This window comes from Danio rerio, chromosome 5 (assembly GCF_049306965.1).
Source record: "Danio rerio strain Tuebingen ecotype United States chromosome 5, GRCz12tu, whole genome shotgun sequence".
NCBI lineage: Eukaryota > Metazoa > Chordata > Actinopteri > Cypriniformes > Danionidae > Danio > Danio rerio.
Window position 1 is genome coordinate 37998014 of NC_133180.1, and position 21928 is coordinate 38019941.

Here is a 21928-nt window from a genome sequence, read left to right on the forward strand (position 1 = left end):
AAGAGCTCATCTCTATGCTCTAACCCCTTTAGAGCAGGGGTGTCCAAACTCGGTCCTGGAGGGCCGGTGTCCTGCATAGTTTTGCTCCAACCCTAATCAAACACACCTGCCTGGTGATCTAGTATACCTAGAAAGAGCTTGATTAGCTGCCTCAGGTATGTTTAATTGGAGTTGCAACTAAAATATGCAGCACAATGGCCCTCCAGGACTGAGTTTGGATCTTGTTTAATTAGATACACTTACTTTTAATCTCCTTTACAGGCCTTAAATAAACAGTGAATAAAACTAGGTTTAGTAAAGGGATTAATGTGTAGATAACCTATTTTTCCCGTGCCTTCTGAACAAGGATGTTTTAAGACCATTAAGAAGAAACATTCAATCATGTGACTCCAAACATTTGACTTGCCCGGCATATTTACGCACTCAAATATAGACAGTTTATATGTATAAATAGATTTCCTTTGCACTTTAAAAATGTTTTGCATAAAGACAACAGTATTGTGAAAACAATCCCTGTTTACAAAGACCTATGTACAGTAAGTGACTAAGAATGCTGTGTTATGCATGCAAAAAAAACAACAACAACAAAACCCTACACTATGTGCATGCACACATACAGTCCTATATGACAGGAATGCGCATAACCTTAATGTTTTTATAGTTTGCCTAGAGACTATAATTGTTTCTTTTAGAAAAAAAAATAAAATAAATGATGCACTATCCATAAGATTACTTTGAACCAAATTCATTAAAAATGGGCCATTCAAAGCAAACCAACACCACAACACACACATGATGTACAACAAAATTAATATTAGAATGAAATGCACACTACAGGCATCCATATTGATGCCGTCCATGCATATTTTAAATAACTTAAATTTGTTTTACCCCTTTCTAATAAATATGTCATTTTATTTTTATGGTGAATTTAATTCTTCTGGTGGGACAGCCTCAAGAAGCTAGAAATCAAGCTCTTTCTTACAGAGATTTATATTTTTATCTGCCTCCATTCAGTCAACAAACAAGCTTTTTTAAGACTGCCCAGAGTTTTTCACTCATCTGTATATCGCAATACAAAATAAATTATCCTAATAACATTTAAAAGGTTTGAAACAGACTAGGCCTAGTCCTGAATGTGTACAGTATCAAGTGTATGATTATATTAGGTTTACTGTTGTATTATTCAAGGCTGGTGCAGAGTGTTTGGGGAAAAAAAGAATTATAATAAATATCAGGAGCCTGTTGGAATGTCACTGTAATTATTGGGAAACAAAAGAACATCTGAGAACTATATAAATCTTATTCTAGTACTGACATCCCTTTGTCTTCCCCCTTCCTTCCTTCTCTATACATCCTGCCTTCACACTTCCTGGTCTGTTCATTACATGATTTAGCATGGGTCTCTGGTGGCTCAGCAGATCACCAGAATTACATAACCGAAATTCCATTGACATTTATGGTAAAAACAACAACAACAACAGCAGCTGCCAGAACAACAAGCCACAGCCCAGAACGAAACATTAACTACAAGAAAATAATCATTATTTCTGTGGTTTGATACAGAAGAAAAGTATTCTCGGGTGGTTAAATATTTTGTTATGGCCGCTATGAAAACGACAGATTCAATTAGTTTGGGTGTGAAACGATAGACATACGCATTATGTGTACTGTGCTGCCATCTGCTGGTGGACACTCAAACCAACGGCAAGACTTACCAGATTGTTTAAATAGATCCAAGCGTTCTTTCGGTATGAATATTGAATAATGTACAGTCATAAAATGTAATTCATTTAGTTTGCACTGGATATCTTTGTTTATGTAGCAAGCTGTACTCAACAACTTCATGTCACCACCAAAAAGATGATGTTGCCTTTATTTGAACTTTCTTCGTTATCATTCCGAAACTCTGTCTTGCTATCCTAGTAATTCCACTGAAAATAAAATCTAATGTTGCAACTTGACCTTCTTGGCCGAGAGTTGCTATGAACAGTGTGTTGCAACAGACAAAAACAACAATTTTATAGTCCAATGTGTACGTTTCCTGTTCCTAGAAATACAATGCTTAGAAAGTTTGGACTGCAGGCCAGGTTCAGATTCAACAGAAGATATTCAAGTAGCCCATTTTATGTATCAACAAGAGTCGGGCTACAATCGCCTATATGAAAAAAAAAATACCAATAGTTTCTTCAACATTCCCACAATACGCAATCGCAGCTGCACAGTCAGGTTCTCAAGCTAAATACACAGCATAAACTAATTTATCTAATACATGAAATACAAGATTTAAGCATAAAAAGGTGTAAACCGTGTACTTTACCTTTGAAGTTTCATTTCATAGGGATTATTTTTCCTGAGTTGGTGTTTGACACACCAACTAAACCAATATGCCACAGCCAGAGTTGCCAAATCCGCTGATAATACACAGTCGTAATTCTCTTGTTCAACTGTGTGAAAGAAATTGTCATTTTTCCCACGAAATCACGGTGATTATAAAACGTGCAACTTTCATAGCAAACCTCCTCATCTCAAAAATTTAGTTTCAGGTGCAAACGAGTTGTATTTTTGCTGCAAATGGATTGTTTAATAAGTGACACGTGACACAAAAGCACATTTATTTTCTCATGAGCAAGACTTCTTCATTTGTTCTAAGTGAGGGGAAGATTTTATTAATGTTAAAAACAAAAACTTACCACTGTTGAGAGTCTTTTGTGCAATGTAAAGGTTATATGGAATGTTGGTAATCCCTGGCAACCCACTAGGCCCCTAATTTGCCAGAACACTATAAGCACTATGTCAACCCCCACTCTATAAACTCAATGTACCTAAAATAATATAACTTCCAATGTAAAAGCTTTTAAATGAATTGTAGACAAACTGTTGGACTCCCTTTTGCCTTCAAAACTGCCCTTATCCACTGTGGCATAGATTCAACAAGGTACTGGAAATATTCCTCAGAGATTTTGGTCAATATTGACATGATAGCACCACGAGGTTGCTGCAGATTTGTCGACTGCACATCTAAGATGTGAATCTCCCCGTTCCACCACATACCAAAGGTGTTCTATTGGATTGAATCTGGTGACTGTTTAGCCCATTTGAGCACACTGAACTTATTTTCATGGTCAAGAAACCAGTCTGAGATGATTCACACTTTATGACATGGCGCATTATCCTGCTGGAAGTACATCAGAAGATTGGTACACTGTGGTCATAAAAGGATGGACATGGTCAGCAACAATACTCAGGTAGGCTGTGGCATTGACACAATGCTCAATTGGTACCAGTTGGTACCTAAAGTGTGCCAGAAAAATATTCCCACACCATTACACCACCTGCCTGAACTGCTGATTCAAGGCAGGATGGATTCATGCTTTCATGTTGTTGATGCCAAGTTCTGACCCTAAAACTGAAAGTCGCAGCAGAAATCAAATTCCTATCTTCTATTGTCTAATTTTGGGGAGCCTGTGTGAACTGTCACCTCAGTTTCCTGTTCTTAGCTGTCAGAATTGGCACCTGGCGTGGTTTTCTGCTGCTGTAGCCCATCTGCCTCAAGGTTCGATGTGTTGTGCACTCAGAGATGCTCTTCTGCATACATCTGTTGAAACAAGTGAGTTGAATTACTGTTGCCTTTCTATCAGCTGGAACCAGTCTGGCCATTCTCCTCTGACCTCTGGCATCAACAAGGCATTTGCGCCCACCGAACTGACGCTCACTGGACATTTTCTTTTTTGCACCATTCTCTGTAAACCCTATAGATGGTTGTAAGTGAAAATCCCAGTAGATCAGCAGTTTGTGAAATACTCAGAGGAGCCCGTTTGGCACCAACAACCATGCCGCATTCCAAGTCACTTAAATCACCTTTCTTCTCCATTCTGATGCTCTGTTTGAACTGCAGCAGATCGTCTTGACCATGTCTACATGCCTAAATGCATTGAGCTGCTGCCATGTAAATGGCTGATTAGAAATTTGCGCTACAAGCAGTTTGACAGGCGTACCTAATAAAGTGCCCGGTACGTTTAACTGTGCCCTGGATTGACTTTGTTGGGTATATTATTTGGGTAAAAAACACACACACAAACAGATCACTTATTCAAGAACTGTTTTTATTATTAATAGAAAATACGCGAATTGCAAAAGTACACAAAAATGGCAAGTTTACTGGCATCTTACAAATACAGTATATGGTTTAATGTAAAAGACAAACAAATTCAAGAAAACCTGGCAAGTAGAAAAATAGGAAAATGTATAAAAACGAACAAAAACTGGCAATGTTATTGGCATCTGAAACATCTATGATTTATTTTAATACATTTACTTTAAAAACAGCATAAATTCAAAAAATTGAATGAAAAAAAAAAACAGGAAAACTGTAAAAGACAAAACTGAAACTGTACAGTACGCCATGTCTGGCAAGATCATTGACATTAAGAACAAATATTCAAGACTGAATAGATGCTATTGAAAACTGGGCAAAACTGGCAAGACCACTGGCATTTGAAATAAAATATATTATAATATAATTCATATTTATATATGAGTAACTTTAACAGGCACATAACATTTGTGTAAACACATTAGCTAATAGTAGAGTGGCTTGGTAAACAACAAAGTGGATTCTACATTCAGGTCAGTGCTTTGGTTCTTTTGGTTTTCCACAAATCTGCTCCACAAGCCTCTCAGCGCTCACTTTGAATCCACTACCAGGTAAACTGTGCGAGGGCTCTGACGAGTCTCAATTCTCGTGTTTATTTCTCTGAGTAGTGTGCATTTAGTGATGTAGTATTAGGTATGAATGGTAATGCAGCAAAAGCAGGTCATAGGAAGCATCATCACTTGAAAATGGGGCTGAAGATTGAAGGCATGTTCTCGTTGACCTTCTGCTTGTACAGCGTGTAGATGACATCCTTCTTGCTGCACGGCTTTATGCAGCTGTCAGAACAAAAATGAGATTGAGTGTCAACAAACGGCAAAGATAATGGTGTATGCATAAATTTTTTTCTATTGGCTGAAAACTCACATCCTCGTTAATATCCATAAGGAAAGACAGAAGATGATGACTCCAGCAGTGCCAATCATCACCAGGTCCAGCAAACGATAATTCAATGTTGGTTTGACTTTGAGGAAAAATACATGATTAAATGATCAAACCGCAAAGAACTATTTAACATCAAACATTTTAGCAGACACATTTACATTATTCATAAAAAAAATATTCCCAAAAGCTGAAAAGCTTGTCATGGTACAATTTTTAATGGAGTTAACTTGTTAACAAAAGTTCGGCAGAGGAACCCCGCCTCACTTTGTCTCCTTAACCAATCACCTACTCCCTAAAACTTAATTAAGGCAGACCAGCCCTCTAGCACTATTCTTCTCATTCTTTTGAATCCACAGTCCCTCTAATTCCTCTCTTCCCATTCACAATCCTATAACACTCTCTTCACTCCTAGGTTGAATCGGGGGATCCAATCCCTCAACCAAAATATTACAAAGATGGTACCCCCACTCTAAGACTCTGGGCATCATTGTAGGACACCTGATCAACCTACCTATCTAAATGTTCACTGTTCATCCTCTTACTTCTCTTTCCCTTCATCCCCCTGTTCTCTTACCATCCCCTACATCCTTATAATAAAGTCTAGCTCAAAGTGTGGCGTGGTTCATGCTGATGAATCTTATATAAAATTAAAATCCCATCTTAATATAAATGTTCTGAAAAAATAAAAAGACAAATTGGAAAGAATAAACGAATGAATGAAATTAATCAAGGTCAATTTTAAAAACCTGTCTCACCTGTACATTTTGTTTGGCTCCAGTCGCTCCAGAATCCTCCATCAGCGCAGTACATATTCACTTTCGATCTGAGATTAAAGCAGGTTTTCTTACTTTCTGCTTCTCTCGGGAGCTCATAAGATGTGCCCAGATCCAGATTCTCCAGAATCTCCGTTTGCTGAAAGAAGAAAATAAAAATAACACAGATTGGCTTGACAGATGGGATTCTTGGCTTTCTTTCTTTCTTTTTTATTGCTTGGTTTGGCACACAACCTTAATCAAACATTTGTTTAACGGTGCATGCCAAGATTCAGAATGAAATGCGAGTGAGTGGTATTTGTTCAAGTCATTCATGTTCAAGAGCTGTTTACTAATTACTAGCTCTTGCACCGCAACGAAAATATTGAGAGTCCTGTCATCAGTTTTCCTCTGCTGTGCTGCTAAAGGCGTTTTGGATGTTCTTCTTATCAAATACACCTGATTCTTATCAGCACATTAGCAGAGTGCTCACAGAAAGTGATCTGCGAGTGGAAAGGGGTGGTTACAAAGCACTTTGTCAGGCATGTGAATGAAGGACAGCAGAAACACAAGCTAAAGGGGACCTATTTTGAGTTTGGCTGTATTACAGTTCCAGTTCATTTTTTAGCACCCCTTTCTCACTAATTTCCATCCATCTTGTTGACACTGATATGTATAATTAATTACTTTGTACAAATGGCCACTTCTGGTGGGCAACCCTTGAAAATCTGAGAAGCAAAATACACGAAAAGTGGAAAGATTTAGATCTCTGACCAGATGTTCTAGCTGCTCAAATCAAATTTTAGATGGTCTTTTGTGTGTTTTTTAGCACGGCATACATTGATGTCAAAATCTGTGACAGAAAAGCCACAAGCATGTGATGATTTTGCCAAGTAAGATCCTGGATTAACATCTGTTGATTCTGGAACATCATTTTTGTTTGAAAATGTAATCCATACCTATTCCCTTCCCCTAAACCAAACCATAACTGTAAATTATTTCCAAAATCAGAGGGGAATAATAGTTGGATAATCATGTAGAAGTGCATAAACCTAACCGTAAGTCTAAACTTAACATAAGCGGTAAACATATCTCTTAATTCTAATTGGTTGATTGGAATGTTGTTCCAGGATCAACATAGATGTTAATCCAGGAACATGTCCTACTTGTTGAAATAATGTTGGAGAAAGCCATAAGTGTTTTTACACAAATACCACTCACTCACTCACTCTGTCACTCACACACACACACACACATGCTCAAATCAGCTGAACAGGGCGTTTGTTTTGATAGAGAGATACTGCAAGTCAATGTGTTTGCAGGTCAATTTACTTGTATATTTGCTACCCAAACAGTAGTTTGCAGATAGTTTGGTTATATATGGACACATACATCTTATTTAATCAACTGCAGTTCAAGAGTTCACACTTAGGCTGATGATTTATTAAAAAGCGTGTTTAGCATGCTGTCCCACGATAGAGCCCTGAGCTCATAAGATCCTCGAGCCCGGGCTCCCTCCAGTTTGCAGGGAAAGAGGAGAGATTGAGCTCAGGTAGACCTCGAGAACTCTCCTGCTGTTTGAAGCTAGTGTGCAATTAGGCATTGCTGTGAAGATATAACTGCTTACTAGGAGCACATCTATAGTGCTGATTTGGATTAGTCAATTAACTTAAGTTGCATGTTTTTGGATGGTGGGAGGAAACCGGGGACCGGGGGGAAACCCACGCGGGCACAGGGAGAACGGAGAACATGTGAAGATGTGAATAAAAACGTCAACTTTGACTGGTAGGACTAGAACCAATGACATTCTTGCTGTGGGGCAACTGTGCTAACCACTGGTCTGCCCATCTAGAAAGGAGGAGGAATAGGGGTGGAAAGGGGAATTCTTCAAAACGAAGATGACTGGTATGGAACTATGGTTATTTACGGAGACTTAGGAATCGTGTGATTGGTGAATAATAAATTGAATAATGCGGAACCAGCCGTGATCAATCATAATCACATGATCCTTTTGAAATTAGTTTATAAATAAACTTCGCTTAATAGTGAAGATAGTCTGCCAGAAAAAAATGCTTACTATCTGAACGTAACCTCTGAGATCAATAATTATTTAGCTTTTTTTACATAAAATGTTGATTGATGAAGTCTATCAGTGTTGTCACTCTCAGAAATAAAGGTACAAAAGCTGTTGTTGGTGCAGTACTGGTATGCTTTTATACTTTATTATTATACAGTAAAAAAGTAAATTGTACAAACACTTAATATAATTATGTATAATTTAGGTACTTATATAATACTTTCAAGGAACCAAATTTGTCAGTTCAGAAAAAATGTAACTCAAAAAAAAAAAAAAAACACACAAAAAAAACCTACCAATCCAGTAACAGTTGTGGGTCTTTATTTCTGAATGTGATGTCAGAGAATGCAGAGCATTTTGGTATGTGTTTAACCCCTTATGCTGGGTTTTCCACCTTAATTGAGCTGACCCAAATCGAAAAGCTTCCAAATACAAACCTTTTTTATAATTTAAAATTATAATTTTAAAATGACATAAAACACTGTTAGAATTGATTAAAAATAATTGCATCTCTTGTCTGTGTTATAATAAACCCTGAAAATTTATTTTATTGTTTTGTATAAAAATGTCTTGTATAGCCTGTGTGTTCCATCAACCAGTAGATATTTGGGTAATAACCTATTTATTGCCGCCTACCAAAATTTGAGGTCTCCTCATGTCTGCAAACAGTACTGTGGTATAAATGTAATATAATTTATGTAGTGTCATTTAGCAAAAAAATATATATATTAAATGACGAAAGTAATACATATTATTGTATAGTCTATGGGGTCTGCCCTATGATAAGCCACCTCATTTAGGTGATTTTTGTTTTTAAAACACTCACTGTAGTACTCAAGTGGCCAAGAATACAATTGTGAGTATCTGAACATGCCCAGACTCCGTTAGTTGAAATCTAACAAAAACTTCCATGTCCACTTCAGGCAGTGGAACAGTTTTTAAAAGACCAGAGAGAATTCCCTGAATAGAAGTGCTTGGGGAGTTTACAAGCATGCGCCTGAAAGCCAAATAGATTGCAACCATGAAGTTCACGTTTGGTGAACTCTACCCATCTCAATGTGATTTCTTAAGGGGGAATATACAAGCTTTAAATCTGCAGAATTGAAATCTGAAGCATTGCAATCAAGTGGAGCTGATGGCTTATATTTACACTTGGGATGTATTTTATGTTGAAGTTAGTTTTAAATAAAGTCCTGAGATATCATAATATCTATAGACATCTTGCACAACCAAATTTTTGTGTGACTGTTGTGAAACGTCTAAAACATGAACCAGCAAGCTCAAAAATGCACCACAGTTTGCACACAAAACAGAAGATCGCTGTATAGAAGGAAGTAAGATAAAAGGATTAGAATACCTTCAGTTCTTTGCCATTTGCCATTAGAGTGCTGCTCTCCACCTCATAATCCAAGCAGTGTTCTGGCACCTGACCGCTAGGTGGCGCCCATTCTAACTTCAACCGTCCATCAGTCTCTAACACGTCCAGAGAAGAGACCGCTGCAGGCTTTACTGCAGACAGAAGACAATGTTCCATTATGCACTTTGGGTCAAATCAACTGCTTATGTGTCCCTAGTTATTCTGCAGTATATATGCAATTTGTTCTGTCAGTGTAATTACCATAGTTTTGGATCTCAATGGAGAAGTAGGCTGGTCTTAGACTCCCTGTTGAAGAAGATCCGTTGACACACATATTAAACTTGGAAAACTCCAAGAGTGATTGGCGAGGAAACCTGCATCCTCTCTCATTGTTTGATGATACAATGTATTCTGGACATTCCTTTGTTTCTTCCATTTCCCTGTGCCTGGAAAAACAGATACACTTATTGAGTGCACTTACTTTACATTTACATTGATTAATTTAGCAAACACTTTTATCCAAAGTGACTTATGTCTAAGTCTATGTGTAAGATATATGTTTATATATACACAAAGGGCGTAGATTCGCTCTTGACATTGGTGGGGACACTCTCTACACTCTCAGATATAAAGGTACGCAAGCTGTCACTACGGTGGTACCTTTTTAAAAGGTACAAATTTGTACTTGAAGGGTCCATATTGGTACCCCAAAAGTATATATTATTACCTAAAAATTTTAGGTGGAACACTTTTGTACTTTTTAGGTACTAATATGTACCCTTGAGGTATTAATATGGACCTTATTGGTACAAATTTGTTCCTTTCAAAAAGGTACCACCCCAGTGACAGCTCACGTACCTTTGTTTCTGAGAGTGTAAAGCACATCACACATTATGTTTTGTACTTTTAAAAACATGATTAAAGTACTTAATAATATTATAAACAATCCCATCCCATGCTGTAACAGTTTATTTACATTTAGCTGCAGTCGGGCTTTGAGCAGGTATGAATATAGAGACATTTAGAGAGATGTTTGACACAATTTAACTGTTCTATGCCAGTTATTGTTTTTCATAATCATAGAAGTCAAAATTGAAACTGAATTGTAATTAATTGCACAGCCTTGGTTATTAGTATTACAGTGAACTCGTAGCGAACTTGACTTGGTGCACATTTAGGTTTAAAGTTGACAGAGCATTACTTTAATTTGAAGTTGATTAAATTATTGGTAGGGGTATGTCAGAAATTGGTGGTTATTGGTGAGGACACGTCCCTTCCATCCATGCCAATTCTACACCCTTGTAAACACATAGTTGAAGCAAAAAATACTAGCCCTCCAGTGAAAGTTTTGTAATTTTTCACATATTTCTCAAGTGACGTTTAACGGAACAAGGAAATGTTCACTTCCTTCCACAGAAAGTCTTCTTTCTATTAGATTGGCTTTAATAAAATAAGTTTTTTATTTTTTAAATACTTTTATTATTAGCCCCTTAAGACATTTATTTTTAATGGCGACAGAACAAACCCGCTGTACAATGACCGGCCTAATTACATCAATTTCCTAGTCAAGCCTTTAAAAGACACTTTAAGCTGAAAACTAGTATCTTGCAAATTAGCTAGAAAAATAGCATGCATGAATGAATGAATAGATGAGTGGATTATGATCAGAATGGTATTTTGGCATCACCTTTAAGATTCTGTGGTATTTTGCAAAGCAGATTCATGGAAGCACAGCTAAGTCAGCTAAAAAGCTCTGTCTTGACCTGTAGTTCAGCAGAAAGTGTTTATCCTATTGGTTCCACCATGAACACAACCAAATTGGTTGAAGTTTGCCAAATGCAAATGTTTGTAAACTCAAATGAACAGAGCACTTCATTTATTTTTCTTCCATGGAACAGATGGAACAGGAAGCCTTTGCATGCCATTAGTGTATTGTCTCAATACACTTGTAAAATCCAGGCTATTCCACAGTAATTGACTTGAGTATCAACCTGACATCTAGTCTCCCCGAGGCACAGAGCAACTGTGCTTAATGCATCTGTTAAATGATTTGGGATGTTTAATAGTCTAATTTCAGCAGTATTTACATAGAATCACTCACCAGTAATAGAGGTAGTGCTCTGAATTTGGAGGCTGGACAGGTCCTGACTTCCAGGTGCACTCCATGTGCTCCTTCCCATAGTAGATACAGTGAAAATCTCTTATTCTTGAGCCTGCCAAACCTGAGAGAAAAATCACAGGCATCTTTAGTTAAACAGAAATTAAACACTTAAAAGTGATTAGTGCAGGGCAAAAAAAAAATAAAAATCTGTTTTAATTTAATCCAAAATTAAAGGTTGTTTTGACAGTGTGTCTATACTTGCTATGTACAGATTCCTAGAAAATCCTCACACCCTTTGAAATAATTACTTCCTTTGTCATAAAGCCTGAAATCAACTCTTCTAGCCTTTGAAATTTTTTTGTAGCCTTCTCCTAGCCTGTGCCTTTCTACAATTTTATCTCGAAGGTCTTTTGAAAGCAGGGTGTAATATGAGTAAAGATATAGATTTTCACACAGCATGTTGATTTTTTATTGGCACTGTAAAATAAATATAAATACACACAGGCATGCATATGTTTGAGAAATTGTTTATCTATATTTAGATATAAAATATGTGTATATGATATAAATCATAAAGAAATGTATTAAATATCTATGTAACAATATTACATGGGGGGATGGGGGGATATTTTGTTCTAAATACATAAGGAACTCAGGACATTGTAGAAGAGTAACAAACAGATCGTTGAAAAATAACTGTCATAGAACAGTACAATACAGCATAAATACTGAATGAAATGAAGAAGAAATAAATCAAATAATGATCAGAAACTATGGAAACCAAAACTAAAGAGGGCAAATGAATAGCAACTAAATGAAATGCAGATGACTGACAAACTAAGCATGCATTAGAATGACGCGATGGTGCAGAAATATATAATATTAAAATAGAGTAAGCAGTTTCAAACAAGATAACAAAGCAATATAAAAATAGAATATATATCATTTTAACAATAAATGTTTCTATTAGAGTTGGCTGTTGAATGGCTTGAGAAATGCATGTGAATGCTCACTTCTGGCCTGAATTACAATATTGAAGAATTCTGTTCTATAGTAGAATGATTAATTTTGAAATGGCAGTTATGCTTCAAAAGAAATTCTTATCCATGGTTCAGGCTCAGTTATCATCAAATTAGAGGGATCGTAATCCCACAGATGGTTAGGCCTTCAACTGAAATTTACTTGATCATTTACTGTATAAAAATTGAAGCAATGGCTGTTTAATTCACTTCAAAATAAATTCCCAAATAAATAGCGCATGATGAAACAGTTTTAATCCCTTCCAGATGTGTTTAGACACTTAGCATGTTTTTAAAATCATTTTTGTGTGTGTTTGTTTGGTCCATTTGGTCATTTTTTTGTTATACAATAGTTCAGATCAAAAAGGCTCAGAATGCATATTCACATTCATCAGTTCAGGTGGTTACATTTTTGTGTAATTATTGTTTTGATAGTTTTGCATATCTGAAATTCGAAGGTATTACATCACACACAAAGACGTTAAATCTTATGCAATACCTGCGTTAATGTTAATGCGGCTTTACTGATATATGTGTTGAGTGTTCCTGTAAAGTCTATCTGACTGTTTTATTGTTTCTAATTAGAATGGGAAAAGTCATCACATCCCTTTTTCGGGGAAATTGTTAAACGAAGCATGAACTGATGGCAGTGTTTTAAATATTGCTTCACTAGATTTTAACATCAAAGACATAATTTATGCTCATCTTTGGAAGCTCCTTTGAAGGCATCTTAAAGTCGGCATGAAATCAATTGGTACTTTTTAAAATATCTTTCTGTGTTGTAGTGATTGTTATAAATAATGTATCTGTGCACTTTATTATTTTGTAAAAAATGTATTTGCCCTCAGAAACTTTAATCAAATACCACAATCTTCCCTCAACTTCTTGAAACAACTTTTCTTTACTTTTGGTCACATGGAATGCCTTTAGGGTGAGGCTACAGTATCGACGTGATTCTCGCTTCAGCCCTGCTTTTGTCCATTCATCAGTCTTACTTCAGTTTGTTACCAACACCCTTCTACCAACAATTCAACCTGGTTCTCAAAGGATGAAATTATCAACCACCCAATTTTTGTTTCTCATTTAAAGAATGTTTTACTTGTCTGTACATGACAATATGGGGGAAAAGGGACAATCTTAACCCTCTGTTCCATGCTGACTTTAAGTAAATCTGTTTTGCACCTTGTTGTGTGAATAGCAAATCCATTTGCGCCACTTTGTGGACTCACGGGCATGCTGGTCTAAAATGTAAGGCGCGTTGTTGGCGTGATGCTATTTTGAAGAACTGAAATAGACCACACCATTGACCAAATAAAAGCAGGTCAAGCAGAACACGTTTTTACGCCTATGTGGGTTCAAATATACACGGGGTGTAAAGTAATACACAAATATCTTTACATATGAAAAAAATAAAGGATTAGAATGTTACAAAACTTATTATTTCTGCATTAATATAAAATCACTGCCTCCATGCCTTTTTTCAGTTCATTCCTGACACTCTTTTGACCACATTTCGATATTATTGTTCATTTATTCGTTTGTTGGAAATTAAAACTGAATTAAGAAATAGTTTTGAAACGAATCTTTGAGCTTAACAAACAAAATTAAATATGTAGGCTAACGGATGTTTTCAGTGCAGTGTGGTTTCCTTATCCATGTGAAAGTAAAGAGAGAGTAAAGAAGCTGAATGGAGGAGGCTCATTCTTTAACGTCGCTGCAGATGGTCTGTTTAACTGTTTTTTTGCTTGTGAAGCGTTTAGTTTATCCACCTACCAAGTCTGCCATGTAAATAGCTAAAGCACCATGGTGTGGCCCAACTGACTCTTAAAGAGAATGGGAGATGAGACTCTGATTCATTTAATGCAAGTTATGCTCAAGACATACCCATAACTCATTTAGGTAATAAGCACCCAGAATTTTTCAATCCTTAAAATCACAAAAGAATATTCGGACATGCTCTTATTGCTTTTGTGCCATGCGCTTTAGACTTTGCGCCTAGATCGTTAAAATAGGGCCCTAAGTCATGCAACTTGTTTTACACAATATGGACGTCTTGTTGCGCGTAATCGATGTCACTTTAATGTTGTGATATTTTTTCACCACCTATGACTGGAAATAATGTCTAGAAGACCACATGAAGTCAGACATCTGACTTTTAAGGTGGCTTACTTCCAACAAGCATATTGTGGAGCTACTTAGTTCAACTTTTTTTTAAGCAGAGCATTAGATGTTAATTATATGTAATGGTAGTACAGTACATTCATCTCTGCTTCTCAAAACCTTTAAAAAATGAAAGACAGCATTTTGGTTGATTTTTTAAAAGTGAAACAACCATGCATCTTTTTGACTTCATATTGTCAAAAAGTAGTCATGATGTGTGATTGACTGGAACTCATGCTGCATTTAAGCTGGGCCAATGTCAAATATAAGCAGTTGCTCAACAGTTGATCAGTTGCTCGTTGGTCACTGCCTTCTTGGAAATGACTTCATGCTGGATGTCTGAAGTGGAGCAGCATTTCACATACAGTATTACTTTTAAGTGGGAGGTCAGAAGATTCTGTTCTTCAGAACATGATATGAAGTTGAAAATGATAACAGCACAAGCCTACAAGTTTAACAAAAGTTTTCCTGGCTTTCAGTAGTGAGAGGCTTCACTATGCTCTGTCAAATAAAACGTTTAATGAATTGGCAACCTATCAGGTAATCATCAACCTACAGCAGTGGTCTCAAACTCGATTCCTGGAGAGCCACAGCTGCAGATTTTAGCTCCAACCACCTCCAACTCACAGCTGCTTAATAGGCTGTTTCTCGATTCCAAGAACGCAGAGAACGGACTTGCGTTCTAGTGAAGACCAGTTTTTTCAGATCACCTCGGAAGAATGAGGAAATTACGAGAACAGAGAACACATCCTCTGAAAAATGAGATGCTGCGTTCTTCCTGATGGTCACTTGGTCACGTGCTTCATGCATTTTTAATGGAAAAATATTTAAACATTACAGCATGCATGCGATTTATTGCTTGTCCCCTTTTCTCAATATAAACTATGCATAAAGACTTTACAAAAATACTTTGCACAATATAAATAAAACAGATTTTAATATGAATTTCAACAAATAAACCCCCCTAATGTGTTTATGCCTTAATTAAGAATTTCATGTGAATGTTTTCATTTTTTTATTTGGGAAAACTCCTGAGATAAATAACTTCTGGGACTTCTAGAGCGAGTTTTGCGCTCAAGTCTGCATCGATGCATCTGCGATACCAAGAACACATACAGGAACTTTCACGCTTCCTCCGTTCTTGCGGTCATGAGTTTTGGAACTAAACTTTGGCAGTTGATGATGATGTTACATAAGAACATGAGGACGCAAGATCACTGAAGAACGCATGTTAAGAAACAGCCATATTCTCTAGTAATTTTGAACACTTTGATTAGTTGGATCAGCTGTGTTTGATTAGGATTGGAGCAAAACTGTGCAGAGCTGCGGCCCTCCAGGAATCAAGTTTGAGCTATGACTTACACTATGGTATTGGATTGATCTTTTTTTTTTGTTTAATAAAATGTACTGGGACAATTTAGCAACACTTAGGATAACTGAGTGTATATTTAAACGACTAATATAATCAGTAAGATTTCAATCAGATTGCATAAAATAAGAATCCACAACATGTTTTGGCTTCAGTGGTCTACAATAGTTTTAAATCAATGTTACCTGTGGGTTCAGGTGTGTACACTGTCTCCGTCTCTTCTCCCTGGACTTCTGTCCCGTTGGTACAGGCGCACTTCAGTACAGTGAGGATTCTCAATTTGACTGGTTTCTCAAGGTCAAACTGGGCAGCGTAGGTCAGTTTGACAGTTCGAACACTCTGTACAACACAAAACAGCACAATTGGAGTCACAAATCACGGTGCTTTCACTGTACGGATAATAGGATTATATATTTCAATTACACTGACACTCTAAGTAAGAGGTGAGCATTCTTTTATAATTTTTTTGAAGATTGCCTGCAGGTGGTTGTGGTCACAGAAGGATTGCATTAAATTAAACAAAGATTTGGCTCGGCTTTTTGGAGTTCCCTGGAACTCTACACTGTTGTTTCACTTGTGCTTGCAATGGACCTTAGAGTGCACTTAAGTGTGATTCATTAAATGAAGCAATGAAATGGAGGTAAAACCAATGTGACCATTCTCAGTTTTTAGATAATATTTGTCATGCCATTCAGTTGCTTTGAAAACACAGTTTTATTCCGATGGCTGATATTGAGCTATGATAATAAAGATCTTCAACGAGGAATTTCCACAAAAATCAGCATAAAAGAAATCTTCTGTTAATCAAAGCAAATCATTCAAATCATGCCAAAGAGTGAAGCATGCATGAAGTGTGAAATAGGCAAAACGTGTTTGTTTTTGTGGCAGAATATGCAGCAGAATGAAAGTTTACTAATTGAAATGAAAATAAATGTGTGTGAGGCCTGTTTTGTGGGTGGATTCTCACCCTCCATCGCTCCTCGTAGGTGTCAAAGTATCGGAGCTGGTATCGCACTGTGCAGCCCGTGAGGTTCTGAAGGCTAGCTGGACGAGTCCACTGGATATTGAGGTAACCCAGAAAGCCAGGATCTGTTATCTCAATATTAGCAGGTGGATCCACTGTAAGGAAGGAATAGTGTAAGTTAACGAGCAATATTTGTTGCACTGTTAATGGATTAGTTCACCCAAAAATTTTAATTTGGTTATTAATCACTCACCCTCATGATTCTAATGCAAATACATTATATTGCACACAGGAAACACACTCAAAAGTGTTGTTTAAGCTTCATATGATTACAGCTGGACCACTGAAGTCACAAGTAATGTTTTGGTAATGCTACACTTCAATCAGCTAGTAGCTAGCTCTTTGCAACTATCACATTTTTGCTCACTTAAGCTAAGCAGGGCACTGAACCTGTGGTCTGTGTGGGTCTTAATGTCCCAGTATAGTGAAGGGGACTCTATTCTGCTCAGTGAGCGCAGTCTTTCGGATGAGACCTTAAAACTGAGATTCTGACTCTCTGTGGTTGTAAAAGAATCCCAGGATGCCCACTGGTCTCTGTCCATCATGGCTTCCTAACCATCCCTGTATCATAATTGGCTTCATCACTCTGTCTCCTCTCCACCAATTAGCTGGTGTGTAGTGTGCAATCTGGCGCAATATGGCTGCCGCTGCATCATTCAGGTGGATGCTACACACTCATGGGAGATTCCCCCAACGTGTCAAGCGATTTCAGTGTCAAGAAAAGCGCTATATAAATGTAAGGTAGGGGTGCCAAACCCTGTTCCTGGAGATCTACCTTCCTGCAGATTTCAGTTGCAACCGGCATCAAACACACCTGCCTTTAATTATCAAGTGCTGTTCAGGTCCTAGATAATTGGTTCAGGTGTGTTTGATCAGGGTAGGAGCAGAACTACGGAGGAAGGTATACCTCCAGGAACAGGGATGAGCACCCCTGATGTAAGGAATTATTATTATTATTACTATTATTATAATTTTTATTATTATTATTATTATTATTATTATTATTATTATTATTATTATTATTATTATTAATCATCTTGGCTGTCTGTGGAGAATGAGAGAGCTCTCTGATTTCATCTAAATATCTTTATTTGTTCTCTAAAAATTAAGGTCAAAGGGGATTGAATGGCACAAAGATGAGTTTTTAATATCAGAATTTTCATTTTTGTATGAACTAATCCTTTAAAACTTGGCTTGCCGAAAGACATTTTGAACTCTGTAAGTTTGCTGAGTCAGTCGCATGAGTCAAACTTTTTATAATGAAATATAGTGGAATCAGACAAGCTTTTAACTGTGGCAAAACGTCATCTCAATTCTTTGTTGGTCTAGTCATTAAGTTAAGCAACTAAAGAAATCGCGTCAAAAGGACATGATGAAACAAATGTTAAAGACACCATACGGGCTGTATTTTAGGATGTGTTCACACTAGGCATTCTGGTTAAAACTCTGGTGCAGTTGATATGTTAGTAGCATGTGGGTCAATGCAATATGGACTAGAGGCATATATTTATATAACAACATGACATGTCATCACAAGATGAAAAACAGGAGAAAAAAAACAGAAAGTGTGCTCAAGAGTACCTCTTTTTTCACACTATAGTCGTTATGAATTATAGTTTCACGTTCCTTCAGTTTCACGTTCCTTTATATGTTCAGTAAGTTCTGATATATGTCCTAACTTTTGTTTTGTATCTTCAAGTTCAGCCTTTGAAATAATAGCGTGAACACAAAGAACTAAATGTTCCGTTTTCTTTTTTGTCATTGTCAAGTGAACCGAACAACAAGTGTGAACACACCTTTAGTATCAAATGATTCAAGATTTGCCCATGCAAGCGCAGACTATCTTATACAGTATGTATGTGATTCCCTTGGAGGAGGCCTGGAATTGTGCCTGTTGTTTTAATGGCTTCTTTGGAATCAGTCAGGAAACTCACCCGCAGCTCCGCAGGCCATGACCTCTGATGTGGAGATGGGCTGAGTCAGCAAAAGCACAGCGAACGCAGAGAGCCATACAGAGAACCTATTCAGCAGCAGCATGTCCTTTAGAAATGTTATTATCTGTGCCTATAGAGGGATAAAGCATTAAACATTTACATCAGTCCAATGATGAGCTTTCATTCTTCTGTGACCTGCAATGCAGGTAAAACAGCACTCTGTTTAAATTGATTTACAACTACACCGGTCCCCATTTTTTACCCTTTGTGGTTCGAAAATGAATAACTGTTCACACACATTAAACGCTCACGCTAAAGGTGTGGCCCCTTTGTTATGATAAACTGGTTTGTTTTGAACTTTCACTAGCAAAGACTGCTTAATATCATATCAGCTCACTGGCATCTTAATAGCTGTTCTGCATCACTGTATATCTTCATTGTTCTTTGCATAAAATGAATAGCTTTGTCAAAAAATTTACAAAACAAATCTCTTTTCATCTAAACATTGTTCTTCCAACCACATCTGAATTTGATTAAAACTTGAATTATTTGAAAAAGAAAAGTATGTGTGTGTGTGTATGTATGTATATATATATATATATATATATATATATATATATATATATATATATATATATATATATATATATATATATATATATATATATATGTGAGTGTGTGTGTGTGTGTGTATATTTATATATATATATATATATATATATATATATATATATATATATATATATATATATATATATATATATATATATATATATATATATAGTGTTTTACAAACTTGTGTTTTTGAAAAAAAGATGCTTTTTAGTTATTTTTGGTAACCATTGTATTTTGGTTTAAATTAATTTAATTGAGCGAAAATTACGTTTTTTGGGGTAATTTTTAAGGTAGCACAGAAGAAAAAACTGAATGAGTGGCTGAGCAAATTAAGTTTCATTTCTTTGTGAATTTTTCCCTTAACACAAATCATTATATTGAAATAGATTGCATAAAATTAAAAGGAAAGCAAGAAATTCAAATAAATTAAAGGGATAATTGACTCAAAATTGAGAATTCTGCAATAATTTACTCACACTTGTTTTCTTTATGAATTTATTTTTCTGTTGAACACGAAAGAAGAGATTTTGAGAAATGTTAGAAACCTGTAATCATTGACGTCCATAGTACTACATAGTGTCAACAGGAGCAGGAAACTCATAAAGCTTTTGAACCACTTAAAGGGATTTAAATAGTCTGCAAATTCTTTTTTGGTTTATTTTTTGAGAGAGCTATCCCTTTAAATATTAATAATAACATACATCAAGTATATTAATGTTCATACACACAGAAATGTACAGTATATATTTTGATATCCAATGTCAAAAGTTGTTTCTAATTTTATAAAGCATAAAAACAACACAAATGTGTAATATAGTTTTATACTTTGTTAAATCTAACGTAACAATTTGACTTGACATGTTAAAATAAAAGCTGTTATTTCAATAAACTGAAATATTTACCATAAATGATATCTGTACTCACAAAATGAATATTATAAATGAAATTAGCATATACAGATAAATAAAACAGATCTGAGGATAATAAAGAAGACTGAACATTCACATGTCAAACAAGAGAAAGCTACTGAAGTACAAAAGACCAGAGGAAAAAAGTATACTCACAGTCAGTGCCTGAAGATGGTCTGAATGAACTCATGTTCTGTTCTGGGATTTTGTAGGCGAGACGCCTCCTGTTGGTTATTAAGCAGAACTCCAGACCTATTATAAGGAAACCTACCACAGCATACAAGTCTCTGCCAAGACATAATTAAAGTCATTAAAAGTTTAATACATGTGGTTTTATCATTCAACATGAACTGGTAAAGTGATCGCTCAACATGAACAATATATAACAAAGGGTTATTTGTTGCTGGAGCTGTATTTACATAGAGCAAAAAAAAGAGGCAAGGTTGCAAATATGTTTCTGTGCGAGTTGTGAGCATCAAGTCACTCAATGTTTACTTTTATTCACTCTGTTTATTCACTTTTCCCACTTATGTGACGAATTAAAGCTAAGCGAGTGGGAGAAAAAAAGACAAATGTGTTTCCAGGAGGAATGTTTATATTGAATAAGAGAGAGCTGAGCTATTTTAACTCACAAGCACAAACATTTTTTTCTCTTCTGATTAACATGTACCCTCTGTGTTTTAATGCTGATAGGAAACAGCAGGTTTTCAAGCAACTACCATTGATGAGAAATAAAAAATGTGAGAAAGAAGAGCCTTGTAATTCAATATGCTATAAAATGTGCTAAAAAGCAGGATCGGGGTCTTGTAAACAGACCGTAATGCAAGCATTATAAACTAATACTTAATCCTTGTGTACTGTTCAAATTGACTGCCCTTTCGTTTTGTTGGTGGCTGTCTTTGGCTCATTGACTTTCATTAAAATGACATTTTTTGATTGCAAAGCCATGACACCATAGAATCAAGCATTTTTGATTGTTGGTGGTTTTCCCTGTTGGCAAGAGGTAAAATGTGTTATTTTTACTGAGTTTATTGTTAAGAATTTTCAAAGCATTTTCACAAAATATGTGTCAAATAAGATTTGTCTCCAAAAAATCATGTAATTTGCTAAAACTTAAAGTTTGTGGCCAAATTAAGACATAAAATGACCACAGAGTGGATAAAAACAATCTCAACAGCACACATGGCTTAAAATATGTTCCGTTTACAAAATCCTAATCCTGCTATTTTAGTTTAGTTAAATTATATAACATACTCACCGGCCACTTTATTAGGTACACCTTACTAGAACTAGGTTGGACTCCCATTTGCTTTCAGAACTGTTTTAACCCTTCGTGGCATAGATTCAACAAGGTACTGGAAATATTCCACAGAGATTTGGCTCCATATTGACATCCGAGTATCATGCAATTGCTGCAGATTTGTCGGCTGCACATCCATAATGCAAAACTCCTGTTCCACCACAACCCAAAAGTGTTCTATTGGACTGAGTTCTGGTGACTGTGGAGGCCATTTGAGTACAGTGAACTCATTGTCATGTTAAAGAAACCTGTCTAAAATGATTTGCGCTTTATG

General features: G+C 36.2%; 2 protein-coding genes across 3 annotated transcripts in view; both read right to left on the bottom strand.

The window, feature by feature from the left end:
• ftr84 (finTRIM family, member 84) overlaps nucleotides 1-2394 on the bottom strand; it is a 61055-nt gene extending 58661 nt beyond the window's left edge. For both annotated transcript variants that reach the window (XM_073951149.1, XM_073951148.1), the window contains exon 1: nucleotides 2321-2394. The gene's annotated coding sequence lies outside the window, so the exon portion shown is untranslated. The remainder of the gene's footprint in view (nucleotides 1-2320) is intronic.
• Nucleotides 2395-4099: 1705 nt separating this feature from the next.
• il13ra2 (interleukin 13 receptor, alpha 2) lies at nucleotides 4100-20571 on the bottom strand. Its single transcript, NM_001113731.3, has 10 exons — nucleotides 20511-20571; nucleotides 18832-18961; nucleotides 16841-16992; nucleotides 16059-16212; nucleotides 11326-11446; nucleotides 9486-9670; nucleotides 9225-9376; nucleotides 5794-5950; nucleotides 5021-5117; nucleotides 4100-4932 (listed from the first exon to the last, which is right to left on the bottom strand). Exons 2-10 carry the CDS (start codon nucleotides 18932-18934, stop codon nucleotides 4833-4835), a joined length of 1221 nt encoding a protein of 406 aa, NP_001107203.2. The 5' UTR covers nucleotides 18935-18961; nucleotides 20511-20571; the 3' UTR covers nucleotides 4100-4832.
• Nucleotides 20572-21928: the final 1357 nt, after the last annotated feature.

What these genes read in the sequence shown, in the direction of transcription:
- il13ra2 (NM_001113731.3), bottom strand. Translation starts at nt 18,934, where the DNA reads ATGCTGCTGCTGAATAGGTTCTCTGTATGGCTCTCTGCGTTCGCTGTG. An exon ending in CATTGAGATCCAAAACTATG is followed by an intron (nt 9,377 to 9,485) that starts GTAATTACACTG and finishes TTCTGTCTGCAG; the next exon opens with TAAAGCCTGCAGCGGTCTCT. An exon ending in CAAATGGCAAAGAACTGAAG is followed by an intron (nt 5,951 to 9,224) that starts GTATTCTAATCC and finishes TTCTTCTTTCAG; the next exon opens with CAAACGGAGATTCTGGAGAA.